The sequence below is a fragment of the Athene noctua genome, chromosome 1 (genome assembly GCF_965140245.1).
Source record: "Athene noctua chromosome 1, bAthNoc1.hap1.1, whole genome shotgun sequence".
Lineage (NCBI taxonomy): Eukaryota > Metazoa > Chordata > Aves > Strigiformes > Strigidae > Athene > Athene noctua.
This window is the reverse complement of record NC_134037.1, coordinates 127791335-127817921: the sequence shown is the minus strand read 5'-3', so window position 1 is coordinate 127817921 and position 26587 is coordinate 127791335. Positions and strand designations below refer to the sequence as shown.

The 26587-nt window shown below is 46.1% G+C and overlaps 1 protein-coding gene across 1 annotated transcript in view; it reads right to left on the bottom strand.

The window, feature by feature from the left end:
• Nucleotides 1-25776, bottom strand: part of SPRED2 (sprouty related EVH1 domain containing 2) — a 66009-nt gene extending 40233 nt beyond the window's left edge. Inside the window, exon 1 of the mRNA XM_074922145.1 lies at nucleotides 25614-25776. Coding sequence (XP_074778246.1) covers nucleotides 25614-25660 — 47 coding nt within the window. The 5' untranslated portion in view covers nucleotides 25661-25776. The remainder of the gene's footprint in view (nucleotides 1-25613) is intronic.
• Nucleotides 25777-26587: the final 811 nt, after the last annotated feature.

The following is a 26587-nucleotide window of genomic DNA, read 5'->3' as shown; positions in this document are numbered from 1 at the left end:
TTATTTTCCCCCTTAAATACTGCCCTGTCCAGTCTATCTTTGCACCCCCATCCCTACTAGCTTGGTGGTACTGTGAAATATCCTCCAGAGCTTTTGTGCATTTCCTAGCTTGGGACTGATGAGCGGCTGCTCTAATACATGAACATTTTCCCCAGTTTCCAGCGGGATGCACCCTGCCACTGGGTTTTGCTATTTAAAATCTAAAATAAACATTGCAACTGGAGAGCCAGCTTTCTGCTGCCTGCCAGCCAACTACAAACACGATTCAAAGAGCTGAGACTGTGGTTGGAACAAGAGAAGCCCATTTTCACTGTAGCTGCTGAAGTATTTGTGATTAAGACAATGATATTGAGTCACCACGTTAATGCCAGCTGTATTAACGGGCTGAACTTCTGCAGCACAGCATGAACACAGTGCACAGGACCAAGCTCTCACAGCTTGTAAACCAGGCAAAAAGATGCTTCAGCACATAATTTCAGTGTAGCGTAGGCTTCAGAGTTATCTGCAACCCCAGGCCCATATAGGACACTCTGAAACTTAGGTCTCATCACCTGGGAACCTACCTTTGGTATAGCATTCAAGATTTCCTACAGCAATATTGCCTAAACTTTGCCTACTGTATCTTGTGAGGGGTGAAGAAGGTTGTTTTCCTCCATTTTTGTTTTAATTAAAAAAAAAAAAAACACTAAACAAAAGACCTTCTAGACATGGTCAGTGCAGCTTTTTATACAGCACTTCACAGACACCCAGTTCATTCATGCTGTCCTTGTTGCCCACAAAGTTTTCTTCAATACAGCATTCAATTTGAGTCATATTGTAGGGAAGAGCTCAAAGTATAGCATAAATAGGAAAAAGGGCAGAAAAGTTGATCCTTAGAAATTACTTTAAACTTGTTATGATGTGCTTGGGGATGCTGAACATTGAGAAGCACTGAAATGCTCCTCTCTACATACCATTACCACACTTTCCCGTTTTCCATGAAACTGGAGTAAGGCTCTCCCATCCTGCATACCTCTGCCAGCACAAAAGTAATGTACTATTAAAAGTGCTTCAGGAGTTGAGCAGTCTGCTGGGGGATAGATGGTCCATAAAATCCCATGCGGGATCAGTTCTGGTCACAGCTCGATTCTGGTCATCACACACCAAGAGAAGCATGGACAGCAGGTCAAGGGAAGTGATTCTCCCCCTCTGCTCCACTCTTGTGAGACCCCTCCTGCTCCTGCAGTGCTGTGTCCAGCTCTGAGACCCCCAACATAAGAAACACAGGGACATGCTCAAGTAGGTCCAGAGGAGGCCACAACAATGATCACAGGGCTGAAACACCTCCCCTGTGAGGACAGGCTGAGAGAGTTGGAGGTGCTCAGCCTGGAGAAGAGAAGGCTCCGGGGAGACCTTAGAGTGGCCTCCCACTACTGAAAGGGGCTACAGGCAAGGTGGGGAGGGACTCTATCAGGGAGTGCAGGGATAGGATGAGGGGTCCTGGTTTTAAACTGCAAGAGGGTGGATTTAGATTAGATAAGGAAGAAATTCACCACTGTGAGGGTGGTGAGACACTGGAACATGTTGTCCAGAGAAGCTGTGGCTGCCCCCTCCCTGTCAGGGTTCAAGGCCAGGTTGGACGGGGCTTTGGGCAACCTGGGCTAGTGGAAGGTGTCCCTGCCTGTGGCAGGGGAGTTGCAACTAGATGATCTTTAAGGTTCCTTCCGACCCAAACCATTCTATGATTCTACAATGTTTCTACTTATGCATTTCTCAATATAGACTTCACTTGGAAGTTAAGCATCACTGAGCATGATGCTTTCCTAACACAAATACACCCTGAGTACTCCAGTAAAACGAAGGAAAGGGGAAAGCTGCAGTATCTATTTTTTTGTAGACATCACTGATCCAAAATAGAAAGGATCCATCCCTTTTCCTTTTTGCAGTTGGCTCTGGACTGTAGGAGCACCTTGCATTAACGCCCAACAGCAATTGCTATGCAGCTCAGGGCCCAGGCTGGGAGGCCATCATCCCAGCTGGACTAGTGCAGGCTATCCCTCTGGCACCAGAGCATTACACACAGTACAATCCCAAGCCCTAGCGAAGGCACACCTATTTATAAAATTAATGATACTAAATGAACATGGCAAGTTGGAGAAGCATTTCTTTGCCATTTCAAACTGTGCAAACCAAGGCAACTCTGTTGTATGTATGTATCTGTTTAATAAGTCCATCTCCAGGTGACTTGACAGCTTGCAAGAAGCATTTTTCTTATCTCGGTGTTTTAAAGCTTAGGCCTTGGACAGACATGTCATTCTCATAGATGAATGGACATTTGTACTTAAGGATGACAATAAAAATTGACTCCAGCATAGATGGGTATTTCCATCCAGGACACACAAAGGTTCTGGGTGGAGGCCATGTGGGTTTAATTTTCCTGCAGACAGATCAAAGGAAAACTGCTGAGAGCGTCTTACTCTACTCCAAATAAACATCCATGACCAGAAAAGAGGTTACACAAATGACATGCACTGAGCTCCTCCACACCGGAAAAGCCTCATGTGCTTTTCTTCTAATTAAACCCTTCCTCCATAGCTCCTAATTGATACCTGGACAAACAGCTGTTAATATAGTCCAGGAAATCTAACTCTGTACTTTGCTTACTTGTGTGACACAGACTTGATCATCACAGAGCAGACTGAAAATTATCATTTCCTTGATTAAAAAAAATGGTAAAAAAAAAGCTAGTAAAAAATAGGAAAGACCTTCCTCCTCCCCTTTTTTTTGATGTTTAAATACTTAGCTCAAAGGAGAGGTGCTTTTGATGCCCTGCCTCTCCACAGTTTGCATCTGAATTTGCATTCTTCTTGCACCAGTATCAGTATCTCCTAGACTGGCCAGACGGCAGAGCTCAAGCACTTCTTTCACATCATCTGCCTGAAGAGCTCCTTGCCTCTATGATCCCAAATCAATCACTGCCACAAATGGATTCACACCTCTGATCCCCTGAGAAAACTGATCCCTCACAACACAGGTTGAAGAGCTTGACTTTGCTGGTTGTTTCTAAATCAAACTTTTGTTTCATTTCAGCCTTAATCCAGACTGCCTAGTATAAAAGATGCTTTACTGCATAAGATCTCAAGTGATGAAGAATCCACAACATCCCTAAAATATGGGTTTTTTAAGCGTGAATCTTCTTTTAACTTCTAACCACTGCATCTTTTCTTTCCCTTTCTGTAGGATAAAAATCTTTTCCATGCAAGTACACTCAGACTAATTATGTGTACCCCAGGCCACATATATCCAGTTTCTTGTCTTCACCAATTTCATCTTTCTAGATTTCAAATCATCTTTGCTGCTTTTTCTGAGGGTTGGTGATATCTTTCGCAAAAGCCCTTATGCCAGGACTCAATACTCCATGCTCAAAGCACCTGCAAAGGCAGCAAGATACAGCAGACCAAGAGACAAGCACTACAAAACCTTTACCAACCTGGATTTCTAAATCTGCTGAAAACTTCCATAAAACCATGTTGACCAGCTCCAAGTCCATACACTCAAGCTGATGTTGACTGCATCTCCTTTCAGCCAACTCCCTGTTTTGACTTAAGTCAGTCAGCTTAAATTTTCGAGATCACTCTGCTTCTCTGTGTTAGTAAAACATTATCTTGCCCTTAAAATGTACCTTGTTGAGCTCTCCAGTGCTTGTGGGAACAAGCTGCTATTTTATTGACTTAAAGGAAGGTGGCTAATGCTTATGATTTTGCTTTCATCTTTAGTAGCATGTGAATTATTTTATTGTTCATTTAGAATAGTGATCCACAGCCTGACTCTTTTGAAGTACAGAAATGATACGGGGCAAATTTCCCCTGCTGCACAGAGTACTTCAAGCTTTGCCATGCCTGCTCTGTATTAGGGCATACAGCATTAACAATGATTCAGCTTTCTGATGTTATTATTTACGTCCTATAGCAGCCAAAGGTTTCTAATACCTTCAGTTTCCTCCAGGCAACTGTGTGCATCTCCCAACTTCTACTTTGTTCTCCCTGCAGCCAGCTTTCCTGTTTACATCTCTGTCCCGGCTTCCCTTGCAAAGCTGAAGGGCTTTGGAAAAAGCACACACAAACAAGCGTTTCCTCAAGGTGCAGGCAGTTGCTTTGCCTCTCTTCCTACCAGAGTCCTTCACCCAGTCACAAGTGTCTCTTGCATTTAACAGCTTATATTTCCTGTGCTCTGTTTGAGTAGGCAGATCTTTTACATCTAGAAGATACAATGGTGTGAAGTGCCTGCTGAATGTATCACCAGCAAGAGCAATTTTGTTTGCATAGGGCAGAGAAGTCAATCAGGGGAGATCACCTCGGGGTCATCCTATATTCTCATGGGTGAGGATGAGCTGTTCAACACATTGCACGTTCGTGCTTTCACACCAATTCCTTCCAAAAAGGTTAAGTTTTGTGTACATCTGCCTTGGGACAGCCAGAGCCCTCTGGCATATCTGAAGATAGGTAGTGAAGGAGCTTCTCATCCTTGTTCCCAATCGGGGTTTTTGGTGCACTCTCTATCAGCTAGGAGCTGCAACCTCAAATCTTCTGGTTTTATTGGGGAATAGCAGAACAACAAGGCCACACACAAGACCAAAAAAGCTGCTAAGCTTAGAAAATATCTAGTAACAGCTTATGCAAGTCCATTCATTTAACAGGCTATGACACTGCTTAAAAACACCAAAAAATGATTACTGAAGAAAAGCAACACTATCTTCTTGCTGGAGATCTGTGAGAAGAAAGCATTTACTTTTTGTCTTTGGACAAAGCCCTGTCAATACTATACGTTGCCCACCTCCAATAAATTAAGGTTATGGCTAGAAGGAAGGAAGAATATATACCCTGGGTTTTTTTTCCAAATTCCTACTTGTTTTTCACTGTCTCAAGCTGGTTACAACACTCTACGCACGTTCAGCAGATGATAATGGAACCGCAAGCGTTTATCTCAATCCAAAATGGCTTTTTTCGCCCCCTCCCCTCAAATTTATCTAGGGTGTTTTAGTTCCTGTTTACCAAGGACGCAAAATCAATAGGAGGTGCATGTTTATCCTTCCACACCCCATCTACAAATTTGGAATTCATTTTCCTTAAGGCGGTTTCATCCAGTTATATTATCTCTGACTTCCTTGCTTAGGATTTATCTGCCTCTGCCATTATGTCCACTAATATCTTTGAGCAAGAGGAATTTTAGAAAGGAAAAACCTTGGTCTGAAGATGTGCCTCCACTGCATTCATGCAAAGGGAGGGCAGTTCCACACCCAGCACTCCAGTGGGATGTTTTGGCTCCCAGACAAGACAGCGGCAGAAGCATGACATGTGAAGACTGTCCTGCAAGACCTTGTTGTCTGCTAGAAATTAATATTCAGAGAAAACAGAGACAGCATTTCCATGTGCTATGGGAGAGAAATATGCATGCATCACCCAGAAGCAAGTTGAATACAATCTTTGCTAAACAACTCACACCATGATGGGAAATCACAAGTTGTCAAGTTGTCTGAAAAAAACCCCAAAAAACAACCAAACCAACCCAATCAAAACCAAACTGAACCCTCCATCCCCCTTGGCCTTTCTGAGTCTGATCAAGTGCTATTTCCAGTTTAATTTGCAAGGTGGGTCAAGGAGAAATTGAAAAGGTTATGCCTTGAAGGACCCGCAAGACGCTTCTTCATCCAGGGGTGCCTTTTATTAATGTTAGCAGGAAGCAGGTCCCCAACCCATGTTTCTTCTACCATGGGGACAGCCCTTATGGAGCAACCCTGCCAATGCTGTGAAGACACTGAGTATCAACACAATCCAGCCCATGCCACAGAAACCCGAGGCAGAGCCAGCACGAGCGTTGAGTTATGGGTGGCGTAACAGTCTCAGCTTCAGTGAATTCAGTGACGGAGTCGGATGATGACAACTCCATCCAAAATAGAAAGCCGAGGTGGAAAGCCAGCTACTCATTCCAATCCAGCACCCTCCCTTGGAGATGCATGGATGATGCATACCATCAATTTTGACGCAAAAGGGAAAAAACGCATCCTCGTTTCAGTCTGTGCAGATGTGCTCAGGCTTTAATGAGTCCATGGAGAACTTGGGACTTGAGACCCCGTTGACCACATGCATGCATGTATGTTTGAGGAAGAATATATTTAAAGGCACATATTTAATGCATGTGTTCAAAAACTGAGCTGAGATTATCTAAAAGTAACAAAAATTAGTAGTGTAGTGGCTGAAAAGATTGCTCCAAGGCAATGCAGGAGTTTGATGTAGAAAACAGGCACTTCTCTGTTGACTAACGGCCAGTGCTCATTGTGCTAATAAATTAGGTGGAAATCCATGGCCATCTCAAAACAAGCTCTAGACATGGCAACATCTAGGTAACAGTTGGACAGGAGACCTCCAGATGCACTTACAACCAAATAAAAGAAGTTTAGCTGAAATAATGCTTCGCCAAAACCAACACAAAGACAGTGACCTCTGGAATTTGGGGCTACTTGCAGATGTCCTGAAGGATGCCATCAACCAAGTCATATAAAAGGTACTTTAACCCCTGGCAGTGATTCATCTAGATATTTTTTCTAGCAAAAAGCCTTATTACTGAGGAAGAGTTTCCTATTATTTGCAGGAATATTCAGAAGCGAACAAGTAGATACTAATTTGTTAAAAAGACAGATAAACATGTACAGGAAATACTTCTATGAAGGTCCTGATCCTCTGAAGATTAATAATCTGCAGTACTGGAGACAAAACCATGACACTGAGGAAATAAGCGAACTAGAAAAACAGGAAGAAGTGGAAGTTTATTTTTTTATATTATTTTGAGGGAATATTTGTTTTTCTGAAGCTTAAGATACCGGCAAAAGCCTCCATTTGCAGGTCACACTATTCTCTATACAAAAGCAGCTGCAGAGAGTTTCCTCATCCAGGTCCCCAGAGCTGTCAGTCTGGGGAGGCCATCCTGCACATTATGGATTAGCTGTCTCCCTAGCCAACATTGTTATTCAGTTTTCACCTCATTTAAAGCCATTACAAGTCACTGAAAGGGCTGTCACTGTGTAGACAATGCATTGTAGGTGATACCAATAAATCAAGCTATTTTGCTGTTGCATTTCCCCTTACAGCCACAGGAAAAGGCCCTCCCTCCAGATTTGTATTTTGGTATATCTACTGTGATACTCAATACCAAGGTAGTATTTGTTGGAAATGAAGGGTTTTGCCACAAACAGAAACTGTTAAGAAAAGCTGTTCTGGACTCTCCTGCCTTGGGTTTTGGTCAAATGAAAATAAACCAGCCACTACTGTGAATTACAGTCCCTCCAAGGATGCAGCAGCGATGTGCTGAGGCCAACCACCACTTCGGCAGCAACTTGGTGGCACAACCGTTTTCGGACCATCATAAGTCATCAAAGCTGAACAGACACCACTGCTTTGTCCAGAGGCACTAACCTTTTCTTCTGTTTTGGAAATGTCTCATGCTAGCACACAGTGACATCACAAGGAGCCTTTGGACTCATGTGATGTCTTACACATAAGTTATCTTCCTCACATGAGTCAGGCTGAGGCACAGCATTGCCCAGGGGTCTTCTGCTATTAAAGTAAGTGGGGAGAGTAGGGGACAGGAACACCAAATCAATTTGTCCTCATCTAGGAACTTTTTGAAGCAACTTCTCCACCTCTTTCTTGCAAAAGCCTGCAAGAAATTGAGATCATTCCCATCGCAACCAATGCTGCGGACATGTACTGAATGCTACCCTAAGAGCTGAATTAAGCTCACACCTGTCTGCAGGATTCGCAGAGCAAAGAAAGCCATCAGTACAGAAATTAAGTTTAACTTAACCTGAAAAAAATGTTTAAATATTTATGCTTCTAACATGTTCTCATCACTTCTCTCTTTAGTACCATATATAGCTGAATTATTTTTGCCCACTAGAAGCAACCCCTTTGAACTAGGGCATTCATTGCTTAGGAAATATCATTAAATTTCCACATTAGTTAGCAGATATTAGTCAACTATGGGGGGAAGATTATCCATGTTAAATAAAAATCACCAAGTACAGTCCTATTAACCCAGCTTTCCACTTGGATTTGACCTCTACCACAACTACAGTGAAAACCTAGATGCTATTTGTGTGCTTACTGTATGGAACATTCGTACAAATATATAAATATCTACATATTGTATCAAATATTAGGCATTTGCTATTTGTCTGACACAGAATATACCAAGCCACATGTTTTCTGGTTTTGTACATACCAACTAGGACAGCAACCAACTATAACAGTACGGTCAATTAAACTGCAGTAAAATCAGAGAAACAAAGATCTGACTCTGAAACAGTCTAAAATTTCAGTTCACACAAATTATTCCTGTCTATAGAAATGCCGATGCTGCTACAGTGGCATAAGAACACATCAACATGCAGATGTGGGATAAACAAAGGTCTGTGATCAAAAGCCCACCTGAGCCAGCCAGCCTTGCTAGAGGGTATCTGACTTATGCTAATTCACATTCACTTTTCAAGGGATTACTTACATTAAAATCTTGCCGAATTACTGCAGATCCAAGTACACCAGCTGTTAATCTTTTCTAATTTTTGAGTTTGTCTCCCACGTGTGTTAGTGTACCAGGGTTTTGTGTGATGAAATGTTTTACACCACCTCGCAGCTCCTCATGTTAACTGACAGTATCGGTAATTAAACAACTCGCATCAATTACAAGTAGAAATTGGAATAACAACAGACACAGATGGAGCCCTTGAACACTGGCTTCTAGGAAATCACCATCAAGAGCACTGTTCAAGTTCACACTCTCTGGCTAATTAAGTATGTGAGGTGGCCATGAGAAGCTGCACGCGTATATTGCATTTGCCATGGTTCCCTGTGCTTTGCATCCTGAAATGTCACCCACAAACGTCATTTTAACCCTGAGTTGGTACCCAGTTATTCTGGCTTCACTCCTTTTTTGTTCTAGATGAAGGTGGAGGACGAGCTACCAACAAAACCTGGATAATACTTCCACAAAAATAGGAAACCCTGACTCCTGCCATTAAGGTAGCTCATCAAGTGTGAGCCAGCTAGCAAAACACAACAGTATTTTTCTCCCTTCTCTGCTAATAACCAAGAGATGTTTTCAGGAGTCACAGATTTGGTCTCCAAGTCCCTTTCTTGAAAGCATATAAAAATAGTATAAAGTAACAATAAAATTACAATAAAATGATCGTTGCCTTGTCCAAAGCAGCTTTCCAAGCTTTGACAGACCTGGTTACAGAGCACACAGTGCACAAGGACAGCTGTGAGCCAGCTGATGCTGAAAGCATCAAACATATCTTCTGGGGCATCTCATGGCTTCCTGACTTTGCACAGCCCTGGCTGCAGGGGGCATTTTTGCCTTATCCATTAAAACAACCAGTGTTTAAGGTCCATGAGTACTTCAGTAAATCAGAGATGCATGCCAATGACATCAGAAATAAAACAAAAAATAATTTAAAAAAAATAATCAAGCAGTTTAAAAACTTCCATGACACTTAACAGGCTGTGGACTCTCCTGCCAACCAAGGTAGCAACAGAGAGGGCTGAGCTCTGGTGCCAGGGACCCCAGATGCCCATCATGCCTATGATGACCAGCTGTTGCCAGTATGGAGGATGGTATGGGCACTATTCCAAAAATCCTGCTCCTGGATAGCACTTGGGACTTCCTCGTGACTCTCTGCCAAGCAAGTGGCATTGCAAGCTCAAAGAGGCTCCTCGCTTGCTTTCCTGAAACACTGCTGTGAAATGGGTACGGATGGCCCTTAGGAGCCTGGTGGTACCCACACTGTTCCCACATAGCAAATTTTATTAACTTTAACCTGCTAACAGCTGGCAATGCAATAACCCACATCCATGAACTGCTGAAGCTGCTACATCCCATTTAGATTTGTAGGAATAAAATTGTGCTTTTCCTTTGATACGAAGTAATTTTTGCTCGGTGCCCCAATGCTTGTTCAGGCAGGCTTTCTATTCACCTGGGGCAAGCATGCTCTTCAAGCTTAATTAGGTCGTATCATAGGCTAAAGAATTTAATAGTTAATTGAAACATCTCGCCAACCATCGGTGTGCTCTGCATGTCTCTCATGCCTCACGTAGTGGAAGTCCAAGGGTGGGAGAGCAGCTTGGGCTGGGGAGAAGGTTTAAATTTAGCCAAAAGGAAGAACACATCCAGTACACTGCCTAGCTAAAGAAATAAAATAAAAATCCACTCTGCCACAATACTGCTCCATGACATGGACTGACTATTAATGCATGATCCATAACATAAAGAAGAACTAAATGCTAAAAAGCATTCACAAAACTAGAGCTACAGTCACAGACAATGTAAGACAAGAATGCTGTGCTATGCAACGTGGGGAGAAAGCCTGCACAACCCCTGAAGCTCCCAAGCACGCCTGCACCAATACACTGAGGGAGCCCATCACAAACCTCATGCTTGAGCTGTTACAACTGAAGCCATGGCCTTGCAGAGTCTGCTGGCCATGCTTGGGTAGCAGAGTGTATCTTCAAGCCACCTCCCGGTCACCAAACACATGGGAAATACCTTCTTTATATATAAACAGGTTTCTCAAGTTTACGTATTCCTGTGTCAGGTCATTGTGTGTTTTTGTACAAAAAACCACACAAAGACCAATCTCAGAGATACTTTTTCCATGTCTGCCTGAACATATTTGATCAAAGGGAAGACAGTAACAGTCTTCTGACCTTTGTAAGAAGGCACTCTTGACAAAATAAAGGCTATCCTGTAGAGGGAAGTTACCACATACAGAAGCAAATATCTTCCTTAAGCACAAAAGATATTTGTATATTTAGCATTTTAATTAGATCATGACTGATAAAGCCACATTCCTGCAGAAGAGTTCCTATATTTGAGATTTTCCAAAATAAAATGAAAATACAGAAACTGGATTTAACTTTTTAGGTATTTCCTTCCCCATATTTAAGTCTAAGTTTTCAGAAGTAGTGAAATATAAAATACCAAGAATGTGCACAAGCTGTGAACATGCACAATCCTTTCAACTTCTTTTATTCAAGTAAGTAAAGAAACTCTCGCACAGCAGCATGCAATATTCCCTGCAACACACCACCTTCCAATGAGCCATATTTTCCCCTCTCTCCTGTCTTAAGTTTTCTCAGGGTTTTAAAAATCTACCGTTGCTGCCAAGGGAGTTTCTGACTCCCCTTTATGAATTACACAGCAAGAGATGCCTGAACCAGGTGCTTAGCCAGGCACATACCTATTGAAGCCATCCAAGGAAAACCCTGCTTGGTCTTCTGCCACCTCAACCTAGGGAGCTGCAAGGGCAGCTAAGGCAATCTATAGGTAGGACCTTCCTGGATGTGATATAGTGCATCCTCTAGAAAAGGATTTTAAACTTCCAAAGGTTTTTTCTGTCCAGAATTTGAAGTTAAACATCAAATCAGAAAAACACCCCAATGGATTACTTCCTTTCATTGATGAAGCCTTAGCATTTTCAAGTGGCTTGAAATGCATGACATAACAGGAAAATTTACCTATCGATTGAAGAAAACCTTTCTGCATTTTCTGTACTTGTTGCAAGAAACCTTGAGTTCAGCTTTAGGCACCAGACAGTTTTCTCCTAACACAACACCACTTCTATAAAATGCAGCAAGGTTCCCTTTATCATTTGCTTTGCACTGTGGACTTCCACACTGTGCGTCTTTCCTTGCCAACCACAGCCATCCGTCATGCTTCAGTCACCTCTCCCTGGCTATTTACTTAGGGCTGGGTACGGCCAGGAATTCCTTTGCATAACAAAATGTACAAATGTGCTTTTATACAGTGCATTTCAACGCTGGACAGTGCTCTCAAGGAGTTTCCCTTTTCTGTCCCAAGGAGCTGGTTTTACTCAGAAGTTCAGGGAGCAGCAGAAGTTTCTTGCTGACAAAAGTCACATGCAGAAGTAGAGGAAAGGGGCTGAGCATTTACTCCTTCCACCTAAGGAAATGACAGCTTAGAAGAGGGTTGGGCATTAGTTGTTGGGAGCCTTTTTCAATTAAGGAACTTGCAAACCCAAAACATCCCTCTCTCTTGGGGTATTTTGCAAACAGGGGCTCAGTATGATCTTGTGCTCCCCGCTGCTTCATGGAAGAAAGTGGAATTGGGTTTTCCTCTTTAAACATCACAGCAACTCGGCACTACCAGGCAAATACACAGAACTGCTGTCGCACTTCTGGAGTCACCTGAAGCTACACTGGCATCATGCATCTGGGTGACACTGAGCAAACAAGACAATGAGGATGAACCTCCAGCACACACACTTAAAATAGCAGTTGGGGTTGCAGCCAAGAGCACATCCTCTGCTACTCTGCCACCCTGCCATGCATCTGCACTCTGCCAGAATCCAGAAAGTAAGACATGATACTAGGCTTAATGGGTAAGAAAAAAAGCCAGGTGTTCTGTACCTGATAAGAAACACACCTCTGGATAATAAGCCAAGGAAGATGCACACCATCTGACACTGGAAGACACTGTCTGCAGACAGAAGGAAGATTTACTTCTACTACTCTAAGAAAAATACAGTCACCACCTTCCTGTGCCCCTTGTAGCAAGGGGTGACCCAACTGGCCCATGTTCACATTGTGGCAGTTTATGAAACCACAAACTGGAATGAATCAGGACAGAAAAACATTAGTATTCTTTCTGCTGACCCATCACCAATTAAGTCAACAAATTTCCCTGCCATCACATCCTTCCCTTCTCTCCCCACCGCTCCCATTACACAGAGGAATGTTTGCTTCCGTAGACACTGAAAAAAAAAATCCAGTACTAACAGTATTCAAATGCAACATTGGTAGCTATTTACCAAGTATTTTTTAATACATTGTAATATCTGGACTGTCACTTTCATAAAAAGATGAGAGGGGATGTGAAGGATCTCTCTTTAATGCTCATTTCATAGCTGAAGGCCAGCTAACGTTAACCATCTGAAGAGACCACCTCTTCCAGGCACAGGCATGTGCCCTGCAACCACCAGCAGCAGTTTTCAGCAAGATCCCTGGAAGTTCATTGAATGAGTCCTTTAAAGCATTAACTGCAACAAACAGCATGCGTTATACACTGTCTCCAACTGTTCCACAGACAACTGGTCAGAAACAGCAGATCCAGAAGCCACTCACAAAGCAGCTGAGTTTTTCCACCCTTGCTTACAGGGCAGGGATTGCTTTACTGTTGGACGAATGTGGCACCTGGTTGCTTTAAACATCTACACCATGAGTAGGGAGCCAGGGCTCACCACCGCTGTACACGAGGTGGATGATCATCTGGAGAAGATCCAACTAGCGATGCTCATCTTTAGTCCCACCTCTACCATTCATGCCCCAAGCACAGAGAACAGAGCACATTTTTCCTTCTTAAATCACATATAGGGAAGTACTACTTGCAGTTGAGATTTTCATAAGGGTACCAGACTCGTGTAGAACCACAACCTGGTAAACGGTCTTCTGAAAAATTATTCCTCCTATTCCTGCAGCAGAGAGGAAGCAGAAGAGGGAAATCGTCTAGAAACATTTTAACTTTTTTCTTGATACAAAGTTTGCACAATAGGTATGTATTTTACTGAAATATCAAAATTTAAGTGCTGGAACAAAGGATACATTTTCTTCTGTATCACCTTACCCCAAATCAACACACAAACCCTAGATACATTTGTAATCCAAAGAGAACTGATTTGCAAAAACAAATAGTGATTTTATTGCTTAAATCACTGCAGAACTTGGGAGTGCATTTTGTACAACTGAGGCAAAACCAAAGCAGCAAGTGGTCTCCTGCTCACTGCTACTGCCCTTCAGTTTTGTTTCTTTAAGTCAGCGCTGATAAAGCAAACCAAACTTCCGACTCTCAACTCCTATAATCGCATGAGTTACAGGGCACCAGCTCCAGAAGTTTATATTTTTTCTTTTTAAAACATGAATGGGAAAGTGTTCACAAACACCCTTCTTTCCCATCCCTTCCTTCCCATAAGGAGGAGTGTTTGTTTTTTTATTCGACCTTATGAAAGGCTGGGGAAGCTATTCCACCAATACTCTGATAAAGGTAGCCCACACTTCCTTAGAGATATAGTAAAGGGAAGGAGGTAAAAAATACCCCTCCTAAACACCCTCACAAGCAACAACTGTTAGAAATATTTTTTTAATTATTTTTGTACAGGACAGCGAATTACATCAACAAATTAACCATTTAAAATTCACCTAGAGCTTTCCTGAACAAGCAAATACAGAGGTACATGGGTGCAGAGGCACTAAGCACTGCAAAATTTCAGTGTTCCGCAGACAAACCCTTACCATCCAAGATAAAAATGCCACAGACGGGGCTTTTTGTTTTTCAATTTGTAGATCTCGGCTGCTCACTTTAAGGAACAGTCTTTTTCGTTGCTTATGGGAGTTTGGGGTGGGGGCTTTTCTGCATGCCCTGGAAATTTATTTCAAGGATCTTGTTTGAAGGCATGCATGCAGAACCAAACCCAATGAGTAGTTGGTGGCAGACTCTGTTAAGCCAAAATTTTTTTTTCATTCATAGACTGTGATTTCAAAGAGCTCCTTAACCACTCGCTGAAGGATGATCGGCAGGGCTGAGGTCAACAGGCATACCAACTGCTAGCTCCACACCCAAGAACTGGGAGACCCCAGCTAGATCTGGGCCTCTGGGTACAAAAGCATTTCTGGGACCTAATAATAAAACTGGGAAAGAAACAAGAAGATTTTTAATACATAAACAAAGGAGAGAAGCTGTGTAAAAACACCACTGTACTGCAAGCATACAAATTTTAACATCGTCCAGCCCAGTGTCATCATGCAGGATGGCCATGGCAATCCCAGGACCACCAAACTATTTCAGAATTCAATCCAAGGCATCAAAATAAGCCTACTTCTGCCTCCCCTTTATCTGCTTGATCATTGCTACAGATACCACATACATATAAGTACAACTTTTAGGTGGGTGAAGACACACACAGAGTCTCCCCTCCCCAATCAGGTTGAACGGATGAAACCACCCACCCTCCTTCTGCCTCTGCCCATCCACACATCTCTGCGTTTGGAAGGATTTTAACCAAAAATGGTCACTTATCGAGATGAACTGATCTGGAAAGGTTTATGACTTCTTGGTAAGGGCAAGGAAGATACAGGCTTTTTAATAACTGATAAAAGCACAGACAGACCTGATGGAACAGCTCAAAAAAACCCCAGTTAGTAGTTATCATATAACTTGTTTTAGGAACTACTGTAAAAAGGCACACTGCTGAGCTGATAAGATCTTTCAAACCAGCAGAGTTTGTGTATACATAGGCATAGGGGGAAATGATTTATTTGGGCTTTAAGGTTCTTCCTGTAGGATGCAGTGTTTAGAAAGGGTATTTCGAGAACTTCCTGACTGCATTTGTGAGACTGTGCACTCCGTTTGCCTCCAGATCCTCTCCACACCAGCCTGCCTGTCTGCAATATTTACACCCAGTGCCTTAGAAGTACAGAGGATATAGATGCTTCATAAGAAGTCCTGTGGTTCCGCAGTCACTGGGCTCCAAGTCACTAAGGTGAACACAATACAGGAAAATTACAGTTCTTGATTTTTTTTTTCCTAGAAAAATCTTCAAGTAATCCTTGTCTATATAACACATAATGCTGTTTAGGTTTTTAACTGCATATTTAAAATGCATTTAGTTCCCTTTCTCCCCCTCTCCTATCACTCCCTTCATTTACTGCTTTTAACCAAGCTAGCTAACTCTACATTTCACTTCCTTCGGACAACAAGCAGAAGCTGATCGCCAGCTTAATAACTTTCCAGTCGCTCAGCATTTGGGCTTTCATGGAGTATAACAATACCAAAATGTTAAATACTTACAGATTAAAAAAACCCAGGAAATTTTTCTCTGAAGCAGCTCTAGTGGTTTAAGTGTACTGTAGCCTTTTATTCTTGTTTTATAAACACACAAAACAAGCTCTGCACTAAGTTTTTCCTCTAGTTCAACTCAACATCAGATGCCTTTCTAAAAGACAAGGTCATTCAAGCAACACAAGTATCGGAATTACTATTTAACAAAACTCTGTACCATTTCCTAACCTTCCTATCTTTACAGCCACAAAACTACATACATCCAGTAACAACATGTAAAGCAATGATGGGCTGCAATCAGCTTAACACCTCCCATGCCAAGTTTCAGTCAAGGATGAATTATGTTGGCAGCACTCTAAATCTCCAGCAATAAAGTTTTTGCTGTAATTTTACCAGTATTTAAAAAAAAAAAAAAGTGCAAGCATGCTCCGCTGAAGTATCAGTGGCTTTAAATACATGGAGTGTAACAAGGTTTGAAATACAGGGATTTACGCTGTGGTCTAACAGGGTGGCTGTACCCTGGCTCTCCATCCCCACTGAGTCAGTGTGGGTTTTAATAAAAGTTAAAAACTAGAAACTAAAATAGTACCCCAAAATCAGTACTAAGTAATCAGGCACCTGGGGTTTTAGGAAATGTAGTCAAATAAGGTGGTTGCATTGTCAAAATTGTAGAGAAGATAGCAGAAGGTAGGTCTAGCCCCTGCTTTCACCAATGTGCTCTCCCATGCAGCTCTTCAACAGCCAACCTGGCGGCAGAGGAGGATGAATTTCTCAGCTTGCTGGCATTGTGAGGACCCACTGCACTGGGCATCTAAGGCAAAATTAGGCATTCATCTCCCCATCGTGCTGCTGTCCTCACACCCCCACCCCATGCAGTGCCGATGAACGATAGAGATGGAAAGGTCCAAGCATTACAGTAATTGTGCTACTGAACAAAAACTATGTTAAACAGCTGAAAAAACTCCAAGCATGCTTTTAATTAGCCCAGGTGATACTCTACGTAATTTTTAAGAACAGGACTGTCTGTAAGTAACCTGCAACCCCAGACCCAGAAGCCCTGCAGCAGCAGCTGAGTCTACTCGCCAGCTCTGCTGATGCCTTCCAGCAGCTCTTCATGGCATCCCTTTGACTTCTGGAAAACAACAAAAAAGTAGCTCTCACGTGTTAACACCTGGATATATTTTCTCTCCTCAGACCTCAGAGATCTTAGAAAGACCCCATGAATAACCATCCCAGTGGTACACTTCTGGTGGCACCCCAGCCCAGAGGCCAGCTGATGGCCTGCAGGGGAGGAAGGATGCACATGACAGGCTGCCTGGGCTGTCACTTGTTACCAGGGCAAGAACCCAGCTATTCACCCCCCACACACCTCATTTTGTTCCAACTCAAGGTAAAGCACACGCTTCCCTATATGCTGCAACTTGAAGCATTAGTAACCTTATATCAGCTTGGGGGCATACCTTTCCACTCTTAAAAACCACGTAAACAGCCAGCTTGCTTTCCAAGCCGTTAAAAACCCAGGTGGGAGTGTTTGGACATGTCAGCAGAAGAAATGCAGCAAGTGGAGGTGAGCTGAGCTCTTGGCTTGCATCGAGCACAAGCGCATGACGGAGGGGGGTGAGCACAACGCGTACTTTTTGGGGCAGCATCTCCCCTCACTGCAGGGACCTACTCAAGGTCTACAGGTGAGGAGTCATTTCAGCTGCAGAAAAAAAAAAAGAGTGCTACTCATATTTAAAGGGAGGAACCCCCACCTGGAAAGAGATATACACAAGGCTATGGGAGAGCCTTCTTTCACCTCACATTCCCTCCCTGAAAAATGCTTTCTACCACCAGTATGTAAATTAATAAATAATAAAACCCATAAATGGTCTAGAGACTCAAAAAGAAAAAAAAAATTACACAGATGTGCTTTAGCTCAGATGCTAATTGCTACTAGTGTGGCATCAACTAATCCTAAGCATGGACTTAATCCCTATAAAACCACATCATTTAAGAAATGTTGTCTTTCCGCAGGCAAGGGGAGGACGAGGAAGGAGCTGGTAGGCAAGACTGTGGTGCTGCAACAGGCTCCAGTGTTTAGGGAAGAAGCTTCGTGATTTCCCACAGTGTTTTGAAACTCTGACTGCTGTGCAAACACCTTCAGTGTATTTCAGCTAATGCAAAGGAAACTAATCTTGTTCCTAACGACTCACTTAACAGGCAAGCAATGCTAAACATTTTAATGTACAGGGCAGGGAAAGGAAGCTGCTCAGCCTTCAGACCCACTTTTAACTAGCAAAAAAAGCAGCAATGTGACTATCCAAACAGGACGTATGTATAATGCTATTTAAAAAAATAATCTAAGCACTCCCAGACGTCCTCGGGTGCACGTGCAGAACATGCTTCTGTCCTTGCACGGCAGCACAGGTCCTTACAAGCAGAGAGACGTGTTTCCCATACACTAGATCAGAAGACACTATCAGGTTTTACAACACATCTCCCAGCACCATTGTTGCGAGTCTCACAAAGAGCAACAGCAGAGGTGTAATAGCAACCAACTCAACTTTCCTATTAAAAAAAAGGGGGGTAGCGGTTGCTCTCAAAGAGACATACACTTTTGTTCCTAATGTTACTTTTGAAAGGCCATTTAATACACACGCAAAAAAAAATCCATTTAACTGTGTAGATAGTTCACTAAATAAGCTATTTTTAGCTTGCATTTTGCCTAGTTTCTGTAGCTCCTCAGCCAGAAAGCACTAGCTAGCAAGGAACGGGCTCCACCACCACCTTAGTCTTCAGGATATGAAATGCTTTTCTCCTTGACAGGCACCACTGCCAATGTCCAAGGATTTTGTGAAGGTGGGCTACTCTGCAGTCTCACTTCTGAAAACACCACAGACAGGGAAATAAAGTTATTTTGTTAGAAAGCCCTGTAACTCCTCCTCCCCACGCCTGCCAGTAAGAAGTTTCCTTCCTAGATGGAATAGCCATAAGGTATCAGGCTCAGCTGATAGACTCAAGATCTCTCCTCTGATTACAGCACACGTAGGAGTTGAGAACAAAGGGGAGGAAAAAAAAACACCAAAAAACCCAAAACATAGTCCTTGAAGTGTGAGTTGCAAGTGAAGAAAGTCAAAGAAAGTTAAAGAGCCTAAGAACAAGCAATCCAGAGACAAAAATAATGATTTGGGTTAAATCTCACTTAGACCTACTGCAACAGGTAGAACCTAACAGCTATTGGCAGAAAGGTCTTTAACAGCCTTGAAAGCACACTTTGTTATGCTGCTTTTGATAAAACACAGCTTACTTTTAAGGTGAAACATCTACTTCTACTGCATGAAGCGGACAGCGTTTCGCTCCAACAGCTACATCAGGTGTACACTCCAGACCACCTTCCTCTCATGCTAGGGAGAAAATATTGCCAGCAAGGTTTGGTTTGCAGCAGGAGTTGCAGCAATGTCAGAAGTCCTGCTTCCAGACAAGAGAGATATGTGAAGGAATAGAAATAAAACAAGCAAGAGAAAAAAAAAAAACCAACACCCAAGAGTGCAGGGGAAAGGAAATGAAAGAGCACAAAACAAGAAGCGAAACAGAGAAAGCGGGCAGGAAAGCGCAGAAACCCAGAGGAAGGGGGAAACAGCCCCTCATCGGCTCCACATGTAGAGCTGCTCCCAAGCCTCAGCCGGAGGCAAAGCTATGCCTCCTGTGCCAAAGAGCCAGCCAGCGGGCGTCAGGGCAAGCCCCCTGCCCTGGGTGTAATGGGTACGGGGCAGGGGAGGGAGGAACCACTGGTGACTTTGCTAGAGGAGGGACAGCAGTGAGAAAGAGCAAAGACACCCTCCTGGACTGAAAGGAGATGACCTTCCCCTGCCCACCTAACATTTTCTCGACATCAAGCTGGAGTAGGAAAAAAGGTGAGGAGCATCACTACGATATTTGCAGGTGCCAGCACCGATAGTCACACTGGTATTACTAAACCCCCCAAAACAATTGTGCCAGCAGGCAGAAGTGCAGTACTTGGGCATTGCTTTGCTATTCTGGCTGCATTAGCAGGGCTCACTCCCTCACCCCGGTGCTGCTTCTGCACCCCAGCACTCTCGACTCACCCAGCGCAGGGGACTGGCAGATGGCCAGCCTTGTCACACGAGGAAGCAAAGCATGAGAAACTACGCGGGCAAACCCAACCTTTGCTACAAAAAGCTGATGCAAAACCAAAGGTGAGGGTTAGGCTCAAAGGGAAGGCATCAAGAGGGCGGCCAATGCAGCCCAGCTGCATTTCTCCGCAGCTTCAGAGGGTCAGGTTTTCAGCATTAAGCAAGAACAAGAAAAATAAATCATTAAAGGAAATCTGACAAGGAAAGGGGGTGGACATGGGTATGGAAAAGGGAAGGAAGCAAAAGAAAACTCACAAAATCTTGGCAAAAGCCCAATAGGTAAGAAAAGAAACAAAAGAAAAAAAAAAAGGAATTAGAAACCATCAGCTGAGTTTACCCACAGCCAAGGTGGGAATAAAGGGTCAGTGCAAGCAAGGTGCTGGGAGATGCTGCACTGCTCTGCTTGCTGGCAGGCTCGGAGAAGACCTCTCTTATCAGTGCCAGGATTTATGTGACAACAGCTTCTCATGTTTTTGGTAGTCCACAGAAATGGGGACTGCTACAGCTCACATCTGCCATCAGTCAGCTCCACAGTATATCTGTGCCTTTTTTTGTCAACTGACCTTTTTTATTTCTTTCTAAATTTCTGCATTGCCTCAGAAGTTTAAGTCCTCCAAAAATCAAATGCTCCGCTTTGCAGAGTGGTATTTTCAAAATGATCAAAAATGCAGCCTCCAGAGCTGTACTTTTAGTTTTACTGATCTCTGCGCTTTCTCTACTCCTGGACATTTCTTGCAAGATGACCTTCTACTGTTAAAAAAGGGGAAAGAATAAAACCAAACCAAAACACATTTGTCGTAGGGAGCAGTTCCTACGGCCAAAGCTGGTGCAAGATGTGCACCTTTGCCAATGAGCCACAAGATCTCAACTTCTGCAGAAACGGGGCGCTGCCATTCAACGGGCTGGATCAATACGCAGAGTCGCTTGTGTTGGGATGCGGCCGACTGCCTGCACCCTTTCGGTAACTCAAACTTTCTGAGCACGTCTCTCCCAGGTTTAATACCTCTGGAGGATCATTTATTCTTATTCTGCTGGAGGGAAGGAAATTGAATTTATCGATTCCTCAAGCATGCCAGAGTGTGTAAGAAAGCAAAAGCAAAAGGAGGGATTGAAACCAATAGTTAAGTTGTCTCTCAGTCCTCAGCTCCTATTTTCCAGCCTGGTCCAGAAGAAGGACAATTACCACCATCTCCCTGTGGTTTGGTGGCCGACAGGAAACAATTTTGTGGTTTAAATCTAGCTACCAGTGAACCGAGTCCATGTTAAGAGCGAGCCTTGCTGCACAACGTACTTTTGTTTGCAGCCTCAGGATTTAATTAAATGGGCAGATAAAGCCTACCTTTTAACCCACGCTTGAGGGTGCGCCCCAGTGAGATAAAAACAGGCTGCAAAAACAGGCCAAAGATGATCCCATTGCGAGTGCAGCATGTGCACCACGCTTGAACACAGTCCTACCACTACCGCACCACCACTGCTGCTTCCCACCGAGGGGAGCCTCACTGAAGAATCTTACTTTCTGGCCCAAAAGTGGGTTGTTTAGGTTTTTCCTCTTCCATATAGGATTGGGGTTATCCAAGGACTGCCCACAGCCATAGCGTGGACTAACATGCTGAGAAATTCAAGTCCAGCTCTTTCCCACTTGTGGCAGCCCTCTTCCCACAAGTCTCCCTTCCACTTGTCCAACCAAATGCCCTCTCCATGTGTCTTCCACCTACAGCTCCTATCCAAGGCATTTCCAAGGCAGAAGTTGAAAGGGTAAATCCTTTTTTTTTTACCCTCCTTCATCCAACAGAGCTATTATTCCTTTATAAACAGCCACTTCTCCCAGTAACTGAACAAAGCAGCTACTTACATGTCATATTTTAAAGAGGCATGTTTTCAGGCCAAGAAATAAACAGTTATATTTTGGCAATCTTTCATTTCCTGTCCTATTTGCAAGTAATAATGTCATGACACACAGTGTGTCCCATGCCTTCCTCCCCGGCTTAAGCTTGCAGAAAAAAAATTTAGCAGAATGAGCTGGTTATAACACCTACAGAAAAATCACCAGTATTGGGCAAAAGTGAAAATTAAGGAAAAAAAAAAAAAGAATTTTTCAGCGTAAAGGGCAAACTGCAATATTGATAAATGCGCTATTCAGAGCAAGCATTGCCAGTGCCTGCTCAGCAATGGAGAGAAGCAGGATTTTGGGACCAGCGAAATGACAGAACGACTGTAAATCAAGTTTAACTTTCTTTCCCTGGACTGGGAAAAATGCATCACCCCGAACCATGACTGTGATCTCTCGCCACATTTTGCTGTCCCGTGTGACACTGCAGCAACACTGCCTGAGACCGTATCCCACTTAACCCAGCTCATTAAAAACCTCCGGGGGACCAGTCCCATTTGCAAACACTTGGCACACTAGCTCTGGGCTCGCTGGAATAAACCAAGGGCACGTTTGCTGAGCGATGGGGACACGCCGGAGACGCAGATGCTGCCTGGCCCAGGCAGGGCGTCGCGGCTCCATCCCAAGCAGCAAAAGGCTGCGGACCAACACTTCCTCGTTCTCTGACCTTTTCCATTTAATTACTTCCTGTGACTTTCTTGGAAGCGTGCATTGGGACGAAGAGGCGGCAGCCTCCCGGTGTAATGGAATCGCTTTACGGGTTCAGCTCCATCCTCCTACTTGCAAGCGGAAGGAGGCCAACAGCCCACCCCGGAGCTGTCGGCTGCAGAGAGGGTCACCGCGAGTGGTGGGCAGCTGCCCCTCTCCTGGGTGCAGGCAGCGCTGCCCAAAACTCTCCCACCACTTACGCTCAGCACCGCAGCTTCGTGCCTCTGATTTAGTATTATCGGGCGTCCCAGGTTTCCCCCCCGCCTTGTCAACAAGAAGCACGGCAGCAATGGGGGGTGCAAGGAGGGAAGCAGAAATAAAGGCTGAGATGCAGAAAGAAGCACTCGCTTTGCAATGACAAATTGACCTCTAAGTATCGATCCGAAATGGTGCAGTCAGGAAGGGACCAATGACTTTCCAGCATCCTAAGCCCTATTTTTTCCCCTCCTCGGTTTTATAAATTGTTTCAAAACTCTAAATCTTACCGAGCTGTTCTCAAGGAATTAAAAAAAAAAGAAAAAAAAAGAACCAAAACAGTGGGAAAACCCCTCATAATTTACTTGAAGATGGTTGTTTTAAAATGCATCCTGACAGTGGTCCTTTTATTTTTAAATCTGGCTGTTAACATTTGCTCACAGTACACTCAGTGAAATGAGAATAGCTATGCAAATTAAAGCCAGATATCTAGGGCAAATAGCACGCTATACTACCATTGTTCTGACAGCTTCAGAAAACTTATCAGGAGAGCCTGCCCTTATTGCTTTTAACATCATATATATTGGGGGGGGTGTGGGGGGGGGGGTGTGGAAATCAAATCACTTCACCCATCACTGAAATGAAAAACAACCCATGAGTCACCAGCTTTAGCGACACTATCAATCAATGCAAGGCTGGAAGCAAAGAGCTTACAGAGGAAACCATGGCTTACTTAAAACACCTCACTGTGCCCTGCAAGGTGAAGGCCTGGACTAAACTGCAACAAGCCCAACTGCAGCCTCCCAAACAGCTGCTCAGGACATGCACCGGGGTGAGGACCACGTGGTGCATCGTTTGCCCTGAAAGCCAACAACCCATCCAGCCACCAAGAAAATAGCTAACGCTGGCCTGGGAAGTGGGCTGGGTACCAACTCCCCGTGGCCACCAGCACTTCCCATCTCCCAGGAACCGAAGCACAACGTTACTGGGTTGACTGGTGATCCCCAGGAGCGGTGGTGTGACCTGAGAGCCTCCCTCCCCAGCACAGGCAGGGTGCACACAAAACCCATTAACCAAAGCCTCCCTCGGCATGGCAGCATAGCGGCCCATGGAAGAAGAATTTAGTCCAAAACAAGCTGCAGCCTACAGTTAAGAAAAAAACCAACACCCCAGCCATGGGAGCCAAGCACTCACTGTTTTACACCGACACTCACCTCCACACTGAGCCCTTCAGGAAAAGGTGTTGGGAGCAACATCTTCCTGCAAGAGGAAGGTTGGTGAGCATCAGCTTTCATCCACCGAACTGGGTTAGGTTTGCTCCTGCACTCCCAAACCCAGAGACTGGGTCCCACCTCTCCTCCTCTTGTCCAATTTGAGAAATTAAATCATAAAACCAAACCAAGAACCGGTGGGTTTTTATTGGGAATGGGTTGCCCACAGTTTTCCAGCCTGTTAGGTCATAGCAATCCATGAGAGAGAAACTCAACTTTTTTTTTTTGAAGAACCATACCAACTTCAAAATAACCACAATTTCAGAAGCTGCATATAAACATGTATTTATAGTCTCTTCATTAAGAAGTGCCAAAATAACAATTCCTCTTAACACACACGTTGCAGGCAGAAGCCATTTCCTTTGCCACTCACATTTCTCCAGTAAATGGCCTTAAAATAAGTTTGACGTTACAAAGATATAAGTGCAGCACATGCCACCAATTATGATTTTTTCGGACTCTAAAACCGAGCTGAGAACTCGCACAATTCTGACGCCGCTTTATAAGCCCTGAGAGAAGTCATTTTAAAGCACAGCACATCCTATGGTGCTTGGCACGAAACCAGTCCTGCACGCAAGTGAGTCATTTTTCTCGACTGTCAAAACCCAGAAAGAGATAGCCAGGAACAACGTTTAGGCCAGCACGGCTTGTAAAAGCCTTTCCTGTAAATTCGCTGTAATATCTTTTAAGTTTTATTTTGGAGAAGAAAAATTTTTAAAATGCACGGGTCAGGCATTTTGGAAGTCTCGGTGCGGCCCCCCCTCGGGGGGTTTGGGGGGGGGGGGGGGGGGAGGTTGCAGGAGGGTTCTCGCACAGGGGTACCTTTGCGGAGGGGTGGGGGGGTGCCGGGGCCCCCCGCGGGGTGCGGTGGGGGTGGGGGGGTGGCGGTGAATGGGGAGGCCGCCGGTGACCGGGTTTATGAATGCGGCGTCATGTGACGGCGGCGGCGGCCGCCCTCCTATTCACAAAACGGCAGCGGCCGGGGCGGGGATCCGCGACGTCGTGTGTGTCGTGTGTCCCCCCCCCCCCACTTTCACATTCCCCCCCCCCCCGACCCTCCATCCAGCGCCGGGGGTGCGGGGCGGGGAAAGGGGATCGCACCGCCGCGCCGGTCCCCCACGCCCCGCTTCCGCCGCAGGCCGCCCCCGCCGGGCGCCCCGACACCCCCCCCCCCCTTCACCCCGCAGCCGGGGCGGGGAGAGGTGGCGGCGAGGGGTGTCCAGGGGTGCGCCCCCTTCTCTCCCCCCCCCCCTCCCCGCACCCCGGCATCCCCCTGCCTCCCGGGGGTTTTTATGAATGAAAAGGCGGTATGCAAATGAGCGCAGCCCGGGGGGGAGCGCGAAATGGCGGACGCGCGGGCGGGCAGCGCGCACACGTACGCGCGTGTCCGTGTCCCTCTGTCCGCCCGCGGTCTGCGTGTGTGGGGTGCGGGGGGGAGGGGTGTGGGGGGGTGTGGGATCCGCACCGGCTCCCGCCGGGGCAACAAAGGGCGGCCCCCGCCCGCCCGCCCGCCCGCCCGCCGCCCCCGCTCACTCGTCAGGGTAGGCTTCCTCGGTCATCTTCTCCCCGTCTAGGCTCATCCCTCGCCGCGGGCGGCCGGGCTGCGCCTCCGCATCTTCCTGCGCTTCACATGGCGGGGAGGCCGCGCCGCGGCGGGCCGGGGCTGGCGGCCGCGCCGGGCCCGACGGCGCGGGAGCGCGGGCGGCGGCGGGGGGGGGGGAGGGGAACGAGAGGGGGGCTACGGCCGCGCTCGTCGCCGGGCGGCGGCGGCCGGAGGCGGAGGAGGAGGAGGAGAGGCGGCGGTCAGCGCGCCGCGGGGGCGCGGCGGGGCGCGGCGGCGGCGGCGGCGGCGCGGGGTCCGGGCCCGGGGGAGCGGCGCAGCGCCCGGGGGCAGGCGGCGGCGCCGGGCCAGCCCCATGGCCGCGCTCACGCCATGGCGGGGCGCCGCGGGTGGCGGCGGAGCGGGGAGGGAGGGAGACGTAGGGAGAGGGGGGAGGGACGGGGGCGGGGAGGGGGGAGCCCCGGCAGGAAGCGGCGGCGCTGCCGAGCGGCCGCGGCCGCCGGGAGCGGGCAGGGCAGCGCCGGACCCGGGAGGGAGGGAAGGAGGGAGGGAGCCGCGGCGGCGGTGGCGAGGAAGGAGGAGACGCGGCTGCCAGTGGCGCCTCCCCCGCGGCGGCGCGGCCCGCCCCGGCCCGGCCCGGCCCACCGAGCCCCCGCGGCGCAGCCCCCGGGGTGCGGCCGCCGCCGCGCTCGCCTCCGCCCGCCGGCGCCGCCCCCCGCGCCGCAGCCCCGCGCCCCGCCCGCCGCCGCTCGCCTCGGCCCGGCTCTGCTCGGTTCGACTCAGCTCAGTCCAACTCAGTTCGGGCTGGCTCAGCTCGGCTCAACTCAGCCCAGTTCAGCTCAGCTCAGCCGCGCTCGGCTTGGTCCGATTCAGCTCAGCTCGGCTTGGCTTAGCTTGGCTTGGCTCAGTCCATTTCGGTGTGGTTCGGCTCAGGCTGGTTCGGCTC